At 40.2% G+C, this 15,860-nt stretch overlaps 1 protein-coding gene across 3 annotated transcripts in view; it reads right to left on the bottom strand.

Moving 5' to 3' along the window:
* Positions 1 to 1,305: 1,305 nt before the first annotated feature.
* Positions 1,306 to 15,860, bottom strand: part of ubr3 (ubiquitin protein ligase E3 component n-recognin 3) — a 46,627-nt gene continuing 32,072 nt past the window's right edge. For 2 of the 3 annotated variants that reach the window (XM_037789262.1, XM_037789263.1), the window contains 9 exons: positions 12,658 to 12,763; positions 10,925 to 11,025; positions 9,711 to 9,835; positions 7,756 to 7,863; positions 7,383 to 7,508; positions 6,938 to 7,117; positions 5,221 to 5,430; positions 4,891 to 5,030; positions 1,306 to 3,292 (listed from right to left, as the gene is read on the bottom strand). In XM_037789262.1, the coding sequence (XP_037645190.1) occupies positions 3,175 to 3,292; positions 4,891 to 5,030; positions 5,221 to 5,430; positions 6,938 to 7,117; positions 7,383 to 7,508; positions 7,756 to 7,863; positions 9,711 to 9,835; positions 10,925 to 11,025; positions 12,658 to 12,763 (1,214 nt within the window). In that variant the 3' untranslated portion in view covers positions 1,306 to 3,174. Of the gene's footprint in view, positions 3,293 to 4,890; positions 5,031 to 5,220; positions 5,431 to 6,937; positions 7,118 to 7,382; positions 7,509 to 7,755; positions 7,864 to 9,710; positions 9,836 to 10,924; positions 11,026 to 12,657; positions 12,764 to 13,713; positions 13,732 to 15,242; positions 15,316 to 15,860 lie in introns of those variants that run through there. The other variant, XR_005209492.1, reaches the window with a different exon arrangement.

The following is a 15,860-nucleotide window of genomic DNA, read 5'->3' as shown; positions in this document are numbered from 1 at the left end:
ACAAGTCCCAAGTCAAGAATGACAAGTCCCAAGTCAAGAATGACAAGTCCCGAGTCAAGTCCCAAGTTAAGACAGGCAAGTCCCAAGTCAAGTTTCAAGTCAAGACAAGCAAGTTCCAAGTCATGAATGACAAGTCCCGAGTCAAGTCCCAAGTCAAGAATGACAAGTTCCGAGTCAAGTCCCAAGTCGAGACAGGCAAGTCCCAAGTCAAGTTTCAAGTCAAGACAGGCAAGTTCCAAGTCATGAATGACAAGTCCCGAGTCAAGTCCCAAGTCAAGAATGACAAGTTCCGAGTCAAGTCCCAAGTCGAGACAGGCAAGTCCCAAGTCATGTTTCAAGTCAAGACAGGCAAGTCCCCAGTCAATTCCCAAGTCAAGAATGACAAGTTCCATGTCAAGAATGATAAGTCCCAAGTCATGTCCCAAGTCAAGACAGGCAAGTCCCAAGTCAAGACCGATATGTCCCGAGTCAAGTCCCAAGTCAAGTTCCGAGTCCTTAACTTTGAATTTTGAGTCCTGAACAAGTCGTAATGTGCGCTTCACAAAATGTAATGCCAACAGAGTAATAATATATTAAATTTACAAAAATCATGAATTCAATTTTTTTTTACTTATTTGTTAAAACAAGTACGACAAAACTTCATTATAAAAAACAATCTGGGGAATAAAGGCTTACTGGGAATGAATAGCATTAACGTTAGTTGATTCAGGCACACTGATTTGTGGCACACTTTAAAATAATATACTTATACTTATACACTCTGTATTCTTGTATAAAGTCACATTATTCATTCAAAAAGGTCACAGCAGGATTTGTCTGTGGAGGTTATGATCTGACGTGCTCCAGTGAACTGAGACCCCTGGTGGACACAGTTTGGAGGTGGATGTCTGAATCCTACCAGCAGCCACATTTCCTGACTACAGCTCACATCAGTGGATTGAGACCAGAGAAAGGTCATTACAGAAAGTCATATTTGAGCTTTATGGGGCTGAGACGATAGCAGTGGCAAGAAATCTTTTTCATTTTGTCTGTCTAGCACTCGTGTCAGTCAGATTTCTTGAAAATTACTTCAATGACACCTGCTAGAAATGATTCTTCATGGTTATGTGCAGATCCAAAATGATAGTGATATCTGCTTTTTTTGGCAGCACAGGATGATGAGAGGTTTGATATTTGACAAAGGCAACTATGACCTTGCAAGAATACTTTGACATAACTGATACTGCTCTCACACGGTGTACAGAAGGTTATTTAATGTAGTGCTCAAAAAGTGGCATCAGAAAACAAAAAAAAAAAAGACACAAATCAGTGTGTTTATATTTTATTCACATATGTTACATTTTGCATTAAATGTCCAAGTCATACTTTCTGGTCAAACTCAGAAAGTTTGAGTCAGCACCTACAGTAATGTACTGTATTCTCTCTTCATTCATACAGGAGAACACACAAGAGCTTTCAGTTACAATTTACACCCATTACTCATTGGCTATTTGGTTGCGGTCATTTACAAAGTGGGTACTGCGAAAAATAAAGAAGAGAGGAGAAACTCAGTAAACAGAAAAGCAGCATGCATGAATTCGAGAGGAAGGTTTTTTTCAAGTGTTAACTTAAAGATTCCTCGATGCAGCACAACGTGGCCCAGCATTTCAAAACCAGCCGTCACTGATGTCAGCAGTGTGCTGTTTATCACTCGAAAAAATTAATCTTGCAGGCACGACTGGATACGTTTCCTCTCTTCCAGGAAAAAAAAAGATGATAATCAGAAAATTAAGTAGCTAAGACACTTAAATAATGGTGGCTTAAAGGATGTCATGCACAGTGTATAACGGATACTCAAGTCTGATAATCTTGTTATGTTGGAATGCAACTATAAATCACACCTAGATGATGCATGAGTAAGGGATAGTCATCACAATAAACGCTCTGTACTGCAGTTAGGACTCGACAATCAAAAGCATAAGAGGGAAAAAACTTTTTTTTGACAGCACAGACAGATGAAGAGTATTGACATTTTCTTCTCAAAAGCAACTTACTTTTCATTGAGTTTTATATCTTGAGAAAACTTTGACAGAACCAATATAATATTTCTGCTCTCGTATGGTGTTCAGTTTTGCAAGTGCAGCAGGACACCATATCTGTGCAATGACATTTCCTTAAAAATGTATGCTACTTAAATTCTGTGTTTGACTTTTTGTGGAGCGATGACAATGAATCTTAAGATGATTCATTGACCGGTTGTAGCTTCAGCTGTGTTAGAGTTGGCATTAGAGTTTCTTCTTCAGAACCAACCAGAAACAAAAAAGCGCTATGCGATGGGGCAGGACTACAAGATCTGTAGTGAGCGTAATGAGGTGACCGCATACCTCCTTAAACATTAATGTCAGTTTAAGTCAACATTCCCAGCCATCTTTCCATAAACTCAAAAGCACAACCTTAGAAAAAAAAAAGATCTTCACAAAAGTTAAAATTACTTACTTAAACAATGAGCAGCAGCATTTATTTAAATATCTAAAACGTATCTTAAACAGCAAAAACAAAAGAAATTCCTGAGGATGGATTGCAACTAGACCCATAAAAAGAGCCTTTGCTTTGTTTGCAAAAAAACTCTTAGTGTTGATGGGTGGACTTGTCCTGCCTACCCTCACATGTCAGCAGACAATGAGTGCACATTGCAATAACATCGCTACACTCATCAGGAGCTTGAAACTCATGCCGGCCCAGCAGAGCACATTTTCGATAAATAAAAGGGATATGCATTAACATCGTCGTAAATGGTGCAAAAAGTAATCAAACTTTGCAGGGACATTCAGCACTTGATATATAGTTTTTTAACCCCAATAAATACGACAGGCTTCAAAAGCCTGTTCCACACCAATTGAATTTCTGGGCAAAGTTGTGCTTTTTACTTTGATCTTACTTCCGAATTCAGATTTTCCCTGTTGAAAACCACACAATAAACCACTTAAACACACACACGTGTTAATCTTTAGGCATGATTGTACACCAAACTTCACATAAACCAAGGCTGTGGCAGCAATACCCTCACTGGGATGTTTCTTTTTAAATCACGTTAAGAGTTCCCAAATATTTTGATCGAGGCAGACACATAAGCCAGAAAAAAAACAAACATCTTCTCCGTCACGGGTTGCTGTTTTCAGTGGACTTTGGAAGATCTTAGAGTCCGTTATAGTGAGGCCCCCAACGCTTATTGATGTGATCAAAGGTGTGTGAAACCCACTGTTGCTCCAACACTCGATACCTCTCTTCACATAAGAAGAGAGGCTTGCCACGGCTGGAGAAAAGACGAGAGGGGAAAACAAGTGTAAGAGCTGTGTTTTTTTTCTCTGCAGCAACAAGTATTTAAAAAAAGAACTGTGTCCCGATTTCATACCAGATCCTAATTATAACAACGTTTTTGAGAATGTTATGCGTCTGTACTTGAAATAAAAAATGTACTCAAAAATGTCTGTATGCAGACAAAAGAAAACATGATGTTATGATAAGTTATTCTTGTGTGCTGTTGATATACACTATTGTCCCACAATGCAATGCACAAAGAAACTGGAGGAGCTGTTCACAACAGGAAAAGTTCAAACAAATAGCAGATTTTGTAATTATGCTTCGTCTTTGTGACGTTCCAAAACTCTGTCAGCACATGTATTACATCGTTTTTATAGTAGTACAAATGGTAAAAGTACATTGACTTCTTGTACATTATCTGCAAAAATAGTATCCTATTCTATAACAATCAGTATAGATTAGGGCTGTCAAAGTTAATGCGATAATAAAGCGTTAACGCAAATTCGTTTTAACGGCACTAATTTCTTTAACGCATTAACACAATCGATCTTTCGGAGGTTGTAACGGGCTCAGTTTTAGAGCTAGAGAGAAGATACTGGTATCATATGAAACTATAAAACCTAAAGAATCCATTGGTACCAACCATGTCATACATAGCTTGTTGCGAAGGAGGTTGAATAATGCTCCAAACATGCACTTCATTTTGGCGAGGAAAAACTGGCATGGCCATTTTCAAAGGGGTCCCTTTACCCCTGACTTCAAGATATGTGAATGAAAATGGGTTCTATGGGTACCCACAAGTCTCCCCTTTACAGACATGCCCACCTTATGATAATCACATGCAGCTTTGGGCAAGTCACAGTCAAGTCAGCACACTGACAGCTGTTTGAGCATATTTGTTATGCTTAATGCAGTACCTGTGAGGGTTTCTGGACAATATTTGTCATTGTTTTGTGTTGTTAATTGATTTCCAATAATAAATATATACATACATTTGCATAAAGCAAGCCTATTTGCCCACTTCCATGTTGATAAGAGTATTAAATACTTGACAAATCTCCCTTTAAGGTACATTTTGAACAGATAAAAAATGTGCGCTTCATTGTGATTAATCATGGACAATCATGCGATTAACTGCGATTAAATATTTTAATCGATTGACAGCCCTAGTATAGATACAATAGATACATACTGTATACAATAAGTATGTATAATATTGTATAATTTAAATATACACTGTTTTTTGTAAAGTGTACATATCACTGTCAAATCTGCTGTATATACTGACATGTATACATGCATACACTGTACATGTCCACCTAGTATGTCATGAGCAATTCACCTACTGGTAGCTTAATGTTTATGTTTACTCTCCAGCTTTGTTGTCCTTGTTTTTATCGATGTTTCTATTCCTGTGTATGTACAATGAGAGACAAAATTCCTTGTATGCATACTCATACCTGGCCAATAAAACTGATTCTGATAATGGAACTGGGACATGGTACAGGAATATTAAAATGTTTTAACTGTATAAAGTTTAACTGCATAATACTGCATGGCATTAATGACTGTGTGTGTGATGAGCCGTACCGTAAATCGCGATCCTCCTCTCCGTGGGCATCTAGGTAAACAGAGCCCCACAGGCAGAAACGATGTCCACGAATGATGATGATGACTGAGGCATTTATCAGTAGAAAGATGCCTGTAGCTGCGCCACAATGTTGGGAGTGCTGTCAAAACAACAACAACAAAAAATGAATAAAAAATTATCCTGACACTGTCAAACAGCTATGGAAATTCAGCTTGCAATGAGGTATAATATGGGTAATTTTGCAGCAAATTAAGTTGTGTTGGCGTTCATGTGGAATAAAAAAAAATGATAACTATATGGCCCTGCTTTTGAAGCACTGAGAAACTTACCAAAACACATTCACAGATACCCTGCTGTTTGCAGCACGGGCCTTTGAGACAGACGAAGGCGCCACAAACAAGGCAGAGCGCGGGATCTTTTGGCACTTTTTTGCAGGCAGTGCAGGCCTTCCTGTGATAGTACTGGAAGATGATATTATAGTTGTCGGGTAGCTGGAGAAGACGGGGCGCTGCCCACCGAGGTTCCTGGACAAGCAAGGTCTGCAGAGGAGAAGACAGACAGAAGTAAGAAGTTAGTAAAATATACTGAAATTAGGCTATAAATGATTGTGCAGTGCAGTCATTAATATATTTTGTCGTCACAATCTTCCCCGCTCTTCCCAAAACTCTCACAAAAGATACAATTTATATAAACAAAAAAATCAGACTTGCTGTCAGCCTGCACTGAATGAAATCAATTCACCGGGTCTCAACTTTCCTAGTTTTTATGACGTCCTTCGGCTCTGAGATGAAATAATAAATAACTTCCTATGATAAGTATTAGCAAGCTAAATTGACATGCAAGACATTTTCACCAAATGATGTACAACATCCAAGGTTACTGCAATACTGACTGACGAGGGCATAAGACACATGGCTAGTTTTGCCAGTCACTCTCCTCAGAGACTCTAGCAGCTATGGGCCTTGTCAAGCAAGGTTGAAACTAATTTCAAAGTGTCAATAGCACTTGAGTTATGTGAAACGTTTACAGGACATCAAGTTCAAAATACATGGTTTGAATATTTAATTGCAGAGAGAGTATTCAAACTATTTCTTTGAAACTCCAAAGCTGATTAAAGCTCAACTTCTCATTCGACAATATGCTGATATTTTCTGAATTCAAACCCATGTTGCACAATGAAAGCCACGAGGAATTAGCTTTAGTTAGAACTACTATTGTCATACTGGATGGTAATTTATGTTAACATTCAGCTTTGAGTCCTGACTTACAAGTTAAATAAAAAAAAAACACATGGACAGAATAACTGGTAAATAAGAGAAGTTATCACAATTGTTTTATACTGTATCTTTAAAATATTTTGGACATCTCATCCACATGTGATTTCATTGGTATATACTTGCTGTCTTTTGTATGAATCATAAGTAATAAGGCTTCAAAATTAGCCCTTTTTACACAGAGATTCCGCAATACTGCCTTAAAGAAAATCTGCCATTACACCAGCTTTGCTTTTTTACACTGAACCAAACAGCAGCATGATTCCATCCCAATGTGTGATCTTGTATGCCGGCATTATGGGAGAAAAAGAGGCGTGACGAGTAACACAACAGCATCGGCATCTAGTAGTAGTAGTCCCGCCGTGCCGGCTGTCCCTTTTACACAGACATCGATTCGGCTCTGTGACTACAGTACCTCCGCTGCCGGCTCAGTGGCGAAGCAACTCTGTCCCCCCATTCTGTCTCCGTACCTTTTATATAGAACAGCAAGGCGGAATAACGGCGCAACGCTCCCGCCTTGAGCAGGCAGTGTGACAGGGGTTATTGATAGGGCAACATGATGACCCTTATCCAGAACGATAATACATGAGTAAAAAAATATTTGAGCTCATTTCACTGCAGCAACAGACCTGCCATGGTTAGAATAGATTTAAAGAATAAAACCCAGTGAGTTATCTGTGAGTTTCAAGAGAAGAATCTAGATATGTATCGCACAGCACTGTCATATTATATACCGTATGTATAACATCTGGTCTGAAATTCACACACATACCAATGATTGCTCAGCCTGCATCTGAGAGAGCCCTGTGACCTCAGCGCACCACTGTGTCACCAGGTCAAAGGCGCTGACCGCCCACTTCAGACATGAGGCACTGTGCACGATGCTGGAAGGCTGAGGGGCCGAGGTTAAGAGCCCTAGACACACAGCCAAGGACGAGAACTCCTCCCCCTCCTTAGAACACACAAACAAAAGAAAACAGCTGGTGAGGTCACTCTCTTTGCTTTCACTAACACCTGTGATTCATGGGAAGTCAAAAGATTGAAACGCCTCATGTTTCTTGTATTGAGACATCAATCATGCTGGTTTCCATGTCATCATCATGAGAAATTTAACAACAATGTAGACAAGATGAGCAGAAGTATTGACCGTTCTTGCTGCAAGGATACAAGGGTAGGGCAGCTTCAGCAGGTAGGAGGACATTTATGATAAAACCTACCAGACAGCCAGTTAGGTTGTCTCCGTAGAGGTGATGCTGCAGAAGGCAGGAGAGACGCAGGAAGGGCAGGCAGAACTGCTGAAGGCTGAACTCGATAGACTGTGGAGACCACACACTGGAGATCAGCTGGAAAGGGAAATAACAGTAACACTTGATCAATAACCAGCCAACAGCTTGCTGATAACACTGTGATGTATATCTCCCCTGGAGATTAGTGGAGATATTAGACCACTGTTTCTCAGGGTAATGGCCAATTCATTGTTTAAAAGAAAATGAAAAAAGAGCAGAGCAAAGACAAGACTGAGGGGAGAGGGAGCGCCCTCCTGAAGGCAGTTATGTCCTGAAGCGCTTAACAGTCATTTTAGTGCCTCACCATTGATGTTTCTTCAGCGTTCACCTTGTAGACACTCTTGTCCTTAGAGAGCTCACTGATAACGTGACTGAGCAGCGCTTCAAAGGATGTCTCGGCATTTGCAGCATTCTGTGGTACAAAATCAAAACATTGACGTGATATGTAATCACATATTAAACAAGCACAAATTCGCAATAGCTGCGACCACACAGGCACCCACGCATGCATTCACACACACAAACAACCTCACAAACACTTTCTGCTGAGCGCAATGATGCACAAGAGTCTATGACACGTGTGTCACTCATTTACTCAGTTCATTTGTCACCCTTTCGAATGATTTCACAGATTCCTGCCGTTCCTTGCAGAGAACATGCATCATAGCCTACAAGGAAAACGAATGACCCTTAACCAAGGACAAACACACATAAAAAGAAATAAAATGGTCATGGCATTATCAATCTATTGTCAGTTTTCAAGTATATGAATGTCACATATCAGAATAAATAATGCAGTTCAGTTTAATGCTTCACTTGTGCATCTTCCTAGACCTCCTCCTGGGTATAAAATGTGCTGCACTGTAAAATATAATGACTTATGCAGAATAAGCAGAGGACAATAATTCTTTCCTTACAATACATCATCTGATAAGTGGTAGAGACATTACTGAATGTGTGTTCTGATAAAAATTCAACTGGTTTGGCTAGTATTTTATATAGAGGAAAAGCTGCATGCATTTATCAAGCTGAAGGTGGTAGAATATAAAACAGCAGTCTTATCTCGTCTGCTGTCCTTTGTCATAGATTTATAGGGGAGGAATTTCAAGTCCATGGATTTCCTTCCTCTAGGCTCTGATCTTTGTTCAGACTGCATCTTTTTTAACAACTTCAATTTAATTACAATGGCGCTCTACCAAATATGGATGCCGTCCTCATTGTGGATTTGAAATCCATCTTAATGGCAGCTTGTGAATGCCTGCACTACTGTTCATGACAGTGTAGTAGGAAGATACTAATCCAAACCTCCATTATGGATGGAAACACCCTAAAGGGGAGGGTTTCAGCTATTTGTCTTTTGACGTTCAAGCCAGCTACTCACTAATACAGATTTAATAGACTGAAGACAGATAGCCAATTAATGCAACACTCTCCAGCAATCACACTTTTCAAGATAATGAAGATCGACTGTGGAAATCACGTAAATGAAACAGAATGAGGCTCAATTCATCTCAATACCAAGTCATACGCAATGATTTACTGTTGTTATAGACTGGTTCGAGGGAACAATGAGAGGATACAACTGGTTCAACAAGCAGGGGGATACAAGCAGACTTTTAACACCCTTTGAAAATGTTACCCAGCAGGGTTGAAACTGCTCAGAGAGCAGAAAATAAAGTGGAGGTTCTCCTTACACAACTATTTCAGCAGTTCTTAAATGTTTTATGCTGTTGTAAGTGCTGGACCATTACTGTATCTTTACAGTATGACAATGTTTTAGTTTAGTTTTACAAACTGATTAGGGATATACAGAGATGTATCGATTAATAAATGAATCGCCAACTACTTTATAATCAATTAATTGTTTTGAGTATAATAGTAGCTGATTCCAGCGTCGAATATCTTTGAGTTGTGTACAAAAAGAGACATTTTAGGACGTCAACTTGGGCTTTGGGAAACACTGATCAACATTTTTCACCATTTTCTGACATTTTATAGAGCAAACAACTAATCGATTAATCAAGAAAATAATAGACAGATTAATTGACAATGAAAATTGGGCAGCAATTGGGCAGCAAATTATTTCACTATCAACGGTTACTCTGTTCCCTGGTCTACATCATTAAAGCATCTGAGCATTTCAGTGAAAGAAAGAAAAGAAAGGGGAAAAAGACCTACTGTATGCATGACACTTGAACATATGTTTGGCATCAGCGTGCCATTAAGAATCAGGCTAATTCAATGTGACCTGACTTTTACCTTCTTGAGTGCTCCAGATGTGCTCCAGGCCTGCCTTTCTTCTGGGCTGAACTTGGTTGAGAGAGCAGCCAGAGCCTGGGCGAACTGCAGGTTGTACAGCATCTTCACCACACAGGTAAAGTGCTCTACACAGGGAGAGAAGGTGACACTGATTATATAAACCAAGCCAAGTGGAAACATAAACAGAAGTGGAGAAGCACAATTTACACAGAAAAATTAAGAATGAATTAATGAATTAATCAATAAATTAATTAAGAATTAACTCATAACATGACTTCACTATGTGAATTTAAAAAGATCTTGTAGCATTAAAAAAGCCAGTTCAAGAAGGTTGGCAGCTATTCAAAGGAGCATTGTATTTGGTTTCTCAGTTCGGCATTGAGAGCCTCACTGAACAGCGTGCAGGATAATTAGCAGAGCGTTTCAGGTGGAAAATGTAGCCTGAAGGATATTCAAGTCTGGTTTAAAAGAACAACAAAGAGTGCCATTTGTTTTCTTTTACAGCAAAGAGCTGCTGACAGCTCCACTATCCTGGTCACGGTGACAAGTGTCAGTACACACAATTAAAAAGGTAGAGCTAAAAAAGGAGGCCATCCCTTTATAGCAATCAAGTGCAAAGGACCCCTCAGGGACTGATCATGCCTCAACCTTTCTATTTCTCTAAAAATAAAAAAAAGCCTGTAACAGTGATACGCTATGTGCTATGAAACACCACGACCTTGAGGACAAACTAAATCATGATTCTAACTATGATGTTAGCTGTTTCAATCAAAAGCCACACTATCCAATAAATCCACTTTTACCATGTTCCAAAAATCCTAATTGTCCCTGCCAGCGGTCAACCTAATTTAGTCATCAATGAAATGATCTGCCTGCTGCGACACTTCTCCTATTAAACATGACCGCAGTGTGTTGGGCCAAGTCTTTAGGTGGCCCTCCGCCTTTTTCTTGTGAAGGGGTAACATGGAGGAGATTCAGCGACAACAAGCCACAGATGAAGGGCACACGAAGGAAGTGCAGCCCTCCCATCACAGGGGTCGTGTCTCTCTGATCCTCACGGCCAAATAACGGCAACAGGAGCATAGATAAGAGATGTGAAATGCTTCTTTCCAGCACTCAGCCCTGATTACTGCTGATAATGGGGCTGTCCTTGTCGAGCAGCCGCTGAGACACTCCCTGCCTACTCTCTTGTAGTGTCGTGATGCAGACTGTACCTTTTCGCAGAGGCTGTGGCATTGTAAGCACAAAGATAATCAGGAGGGATGGGACATCTCGAAACAGCATGGGTACCTCAGGTCTCTCATCATCAAAGCCACTGCAAAACATGCAAAAGAGCTTTTAATCAGCAGGTACTGTATGCCAAATAGATATTGTGATGGGGGAAAAAACAAGAAATACATGAATTTATTCATCAACTAAAACCAATATGTTCATGCAAATAGTGAAAGACAGGTACTCTCTTTAATAGAAATTACACACCCATTATAAATATGGCAAATATTGGCTGTGCGGCTTTTTACATAAGCCCCTTTCACCTCATTACGTTAATGTGATGGTAATTTAACATATTCGTCCGTCTCTCTCTCTCAAATATCGTGGGAGCATTGTCTCTTTCAGTCAACGCCGTAACTTGTGAATAAAGCCCGAAGGAACATTTATGTCTGAATGTTAAAAAGCCATCACTTTAACAGCTTGATGAAGGCAGCGCTGTTACATATTGCATGTCTGAAAAGGACTTTTTAAAAAAGGTATGAGAGCAAAGGTCTTGCTGTGTAGATCGTTTTTTGCTTAACAAATACATGGCCCATTCCTCTCATTCCCCGACCAACTTCCTTAATGTACACACATACATTACATATTCGGCTTGTGTGCCATCTCCATTTAAATGTCTTCTTGTGCTGTTGACTATTTAGCGAGGCTCCAATCTCCACTCTACTCTTGAAAGGCCTCGGGGGCTTTGAATGAGAGGAACTGCACTAAAAGAATAATACCTTCCATTACCAAAGCACTCACCAGTTAATTCCACTGTGCATTGGAGGAAAGCCTCAGAGGACAGAGCGTTCAACCCTGCTGAGACCACTGCATACAAACTATATTTGCACGCTGTAAAACCTTCATACATTCCTCTTTGGTTTGCCCAGTAGAAATAAGGCAAGAGCAATGCTTGGATCTATGTAGAAACATCTCTCTTTGTCCTATTTAACTAGGCTAGATCGGGTTGACTGCCTAAGGGTGTCAATGACAGTGCTCCCTCCCAAAACCCTCTCAAAGTATTTTTAAACACCAAATGGCTCCCCTGAGAATACTGTATGGCTGTGAGCACTTTAATAGTAACAGGTGTAGAAGCTGTCTCACAACACTAACAGGGAGGAAAGGTTGTTCAAGCTCATCTTGTATTGTTAAGTGCTGCCAGTAGCTTTTTATTTATTTTTTTTTTACAACCAAAAACATGTGTGCATATGAAAACATGTTCTGACGTGCAGTGGCAATTCAAGACAGAAAAAGAAAGCGTGCGGTAGGAACTGTGTCTTTTGTATTATGTTAAATACGGGTTTCTGTTGAAGCTAGGTGGACAGCTGGGAGCTGAGATGCTGTGCTGGTGCGGTGTTGGTGTGGTGCAGTTGTTCTCAGTACAGTGAATTTGACAGGGTCGTTTTGCTCTCTGTGGAGTGCCCGGTAATTTGCCAGATGCAGCAATTATTGGTATCTATGGAAACGACGCATGGTCCCTTTTCTGTTTTTAGCTCCTCTTTGTGTGGAGGGAAAGCTGTTGGGGGCAGGACGAAATGGTGGCGTTTAGAGAGGGGACAAAGTGGCCCTTTGATTGCATGTTTATGTGAGGAAGGAAAAGTGTGAGGGGAAAGTAGAGTGGGGGGTATGACGAACGTACGAACAGATTTATAGATTTGCTGTTAGCAGAGGTACTTTAGGAGAGAAAGTCACTCACTCTGCCTCTCTGCTTTGTGCAACCTGAGTCAGCCTAGTCCAGGGGTTGTAGGCTGAATCAATGCTGTAAAGACGCATGTGCATGGCCAGCACATGGAACAGCTGATCTGAAAGAGAGAAAGAAAAACACCAAAACACATCATTGTCATGTTCCCGACAAGGTCTGACAGGAACAAAACCAGCAAGTGTCTGTTTATCTCAGTGTCCGTTGTCACGCCCCACCAGCAACCGGTGTAGATCAAATGATGAAATCAGTTGACTTGAACTGACTGCAGGCTAATGGTTTGGCTCGGATGAAACCAGGCCAGGCCAGATGGATACATGGTAGCGCCTGATAGCCTTGAGCAACTCTTTGGTCAGGTCACACCTGTTCATTGTGATATTAATGGAACATGAGGAGAGACCCACTGCGCACACACAATCTCTCGTGTACACGGTAGCTTTTAATAGCAGGACAATTCAAAGCCTCGAATGTCTTTGTTTGTCGAGAGCAAACCTGTTATAACTACCAACATTTATGATATAACACATATCCGCAGCATGGGCAAAAGACAGGAAGTCATTTTAGATGTTAAGTAATATATTCTAAAATGAAGAAATGTCCTCGTCTTTCTTATTAGTCGAGAAATAAATGAACAAACATATTCTAATTATGAACTCAATCCAAGTCCTCCAAAAGCCAGAAATTAAAAGAGCATAAGAACAATAGATTTAAATCACATATGAACCGTGTATGAATCCAGCGGCATTAAACCGATCAGTTTCATCTTCAGGTGAACTCAACAACCTTCTGTATAACGCAAACCTTTTTTTCAATAAGCAACACTAATCCTATTTGATTTTGTTTTACAGGGAATTATGATGCTGTAATGCAGCAAAGTGCTTCAAATAATCAGCTCTGCAAATTTGACTTGTGTTAACTGTCAATACTTAGAGCAACACTGCCCTCCACAGGTAGACAAAGACACAGCATAAAGAAAGCAAAGTGTCAGCCCTTCGTTGCATCCCATTTGTCCTCACTACGGCTTGTTTCCTCTCTTCCCTCACTACCGCTCACCTCTTGCCAGGAATGAACCTGGCAGAAAGAAGGAAGAAGAAATAGTAAATGTTAATAGAGGAGAGGTAAATAAAATCAGGGATGTAACTTCCTGCTATTGTCATAAAATTGCAAAATGTATACGGATGGAAAAGGCTCATTTCAAGCTTCCAGTCCAATATCTGATCACAGCTGTTTGTCGGCCAAGCAAATTGAAAGTGAAATAGCATGTTTTCTTAAAAAGTCACATATACCCTTTCCCCACCAAAATTAGCGTGAATATGCATGTTTTTTAAACACGGGAATGACGTTCGATATCTCAAACCTGCCGGAAAACAGAGCTAGTAAAGATTAAAAAATGTAACGGTGGTTCCCTCATATCTGTTACTTATTCAGTCTGTTTTTCAAAGTCTCAAACCAGATTTGGTGATTGTTTGAACAGTGGAAAGACTAATCAAGACAATTTTGATGAATTTATTTTTGTTTCTATTGAGTTCGAATGCAGTGCGTTTCGATGATCGGCAAGGTATCATCGGTGTCTGTCTATTGGTAAAAATTACAATTGTCTGACTGGAATCTGGGGGCTTTGAGGAGAGCATATTAATTGTATGTTTTGTACGTTAACAAATTATTAGAATTGTCCAAATCCCGGTTGATTTATTGATTATTTATTATATATTCCTCATATATATATATATATATATTCCTCTTGGGGCATATGATATACAGTGGTCTACATGTAAAATCATATCAGCTACACACAAAAATGAGGAGGGTTAAAGTATCAAGTACTGAAAGTCTGCACAACTAAGGTCAACATGATTGACATGCCTGTAAACTCCCTACACAGTAGCAGCCACACAGTCTCAAAGATTAATTCAAATATTTGCAGTTAAATAAACCAAGGGCATGGTGTTTGGAGGCTGACTCTCTAGAGTTGATTTAGCCCATTTCAAGGGAATTGCAGGCAGCTTGCCTCTGTGGTCCATCGTATCCTCATCACATGAACTGAAGGAGTGCCTACTGGGAAACAGGCTTAGAAACCCCATGAGCTCTCAGTTAGCACACGTCTGCCGTTTTCCTTTAAATCCATTTCCCTAAGAAGAACGAACACTAATGTACTGCAACTGAGTAAATTTGGCCGTCAGCATGGCTACGTGGTTAATGTAGCTAAAAAATGGCAAGCCTCCAGTGTGAAATCTCTTTTCAGCCACTCAAGGATGACAGGCCACTTCACTGCAGCAGACTCAACTTTCACAGACTAATTAAACAAACAGAAAATGGGGTGTAGTCTGTACAACAAACTTAACTCTGACACCATCACTTTCTATTGCAATATCCCAGGCTTCATCCACAAATATTTAATACAATTTTGATCAGTCATCAATACAATAAATGTTGGCAGTGGTCGCCTTTGTCTTTGAGGAGCTAAGACCACAGTTTTCATCCTCCCCTAGACACATGCCCTTGTCAGCTGTGACACAATCAACTAAAACAGCACTTGACCCATTTGTCTGCTTCATTTACCCTGACTGCTCCCAACAGCTCACCTGGGACAGCATCTATCCTTGCCTGCCGTTGCTAATCGACCTTTTGTTTTTTCTTTTTCTTTTAATGGTTCAGCTGTAACACGGAACAAAGGGTTTGATCTCAAGTCAGACACTTTATTACACAGAGGCTCATGGGAAATGATATACAGCCACCTGCAATAGACCAGATCGGCACTGCGTCATCGAAAATGCCACACCCCCTTTTGGAGGATAGAAAACAGAAAATAGAAGTCAATGCAATTTGTATTGCAGCCTCCTCCCACTCAAGCTAGCTAAGCTAACTAATCCGTCAGTAGAAACTGTCACAACATCATTTAGCGATTTACCACACTGACAGTGAAAATTCACGTATCTTATGTGCATCAAATCTCAGTGTGAAAGCCTCACTTAACTCACTACAACAGCTTTTCTGCATTTTCCCGTTACTCTCCGTATGTGACAGCGCCTTTCTTTCCCCATAAAGGGGGCGCGACCATGGCAATGACGAGATGCCGGTCTGGTCTATAACACTTCACTGTAATTGTCAACCTAAACAGCAGAATACATCTGACATAGCACAACATTAAACTCCCATTTTATTCAAAAAGCAGTGAAAACACTGCAGGTTGCTGAAAACCA

Source organism: Sebastes umbrosus, chromosome 13 (genome assembly GCF_015220745.1).
Source record: "Sebastes umbrosus isolate fSebUmb1 chromosome 13, fSebUmb1.pri, whole genome shotgun sequence".
In the NCBI taxonomy this organism is placed as follows: domain Eukaryota; kingdom Metazoa; phylum Chordata; class Actinopteri; order Perciformes; family Sebastidae; genus Sebastes; species Sebastes umbrosus.
The sequence above is the reverse complement of the archived record's forward strand: the minus strand, read 5'-3'. Positions and strand labels throughout refer to the sequence as shown.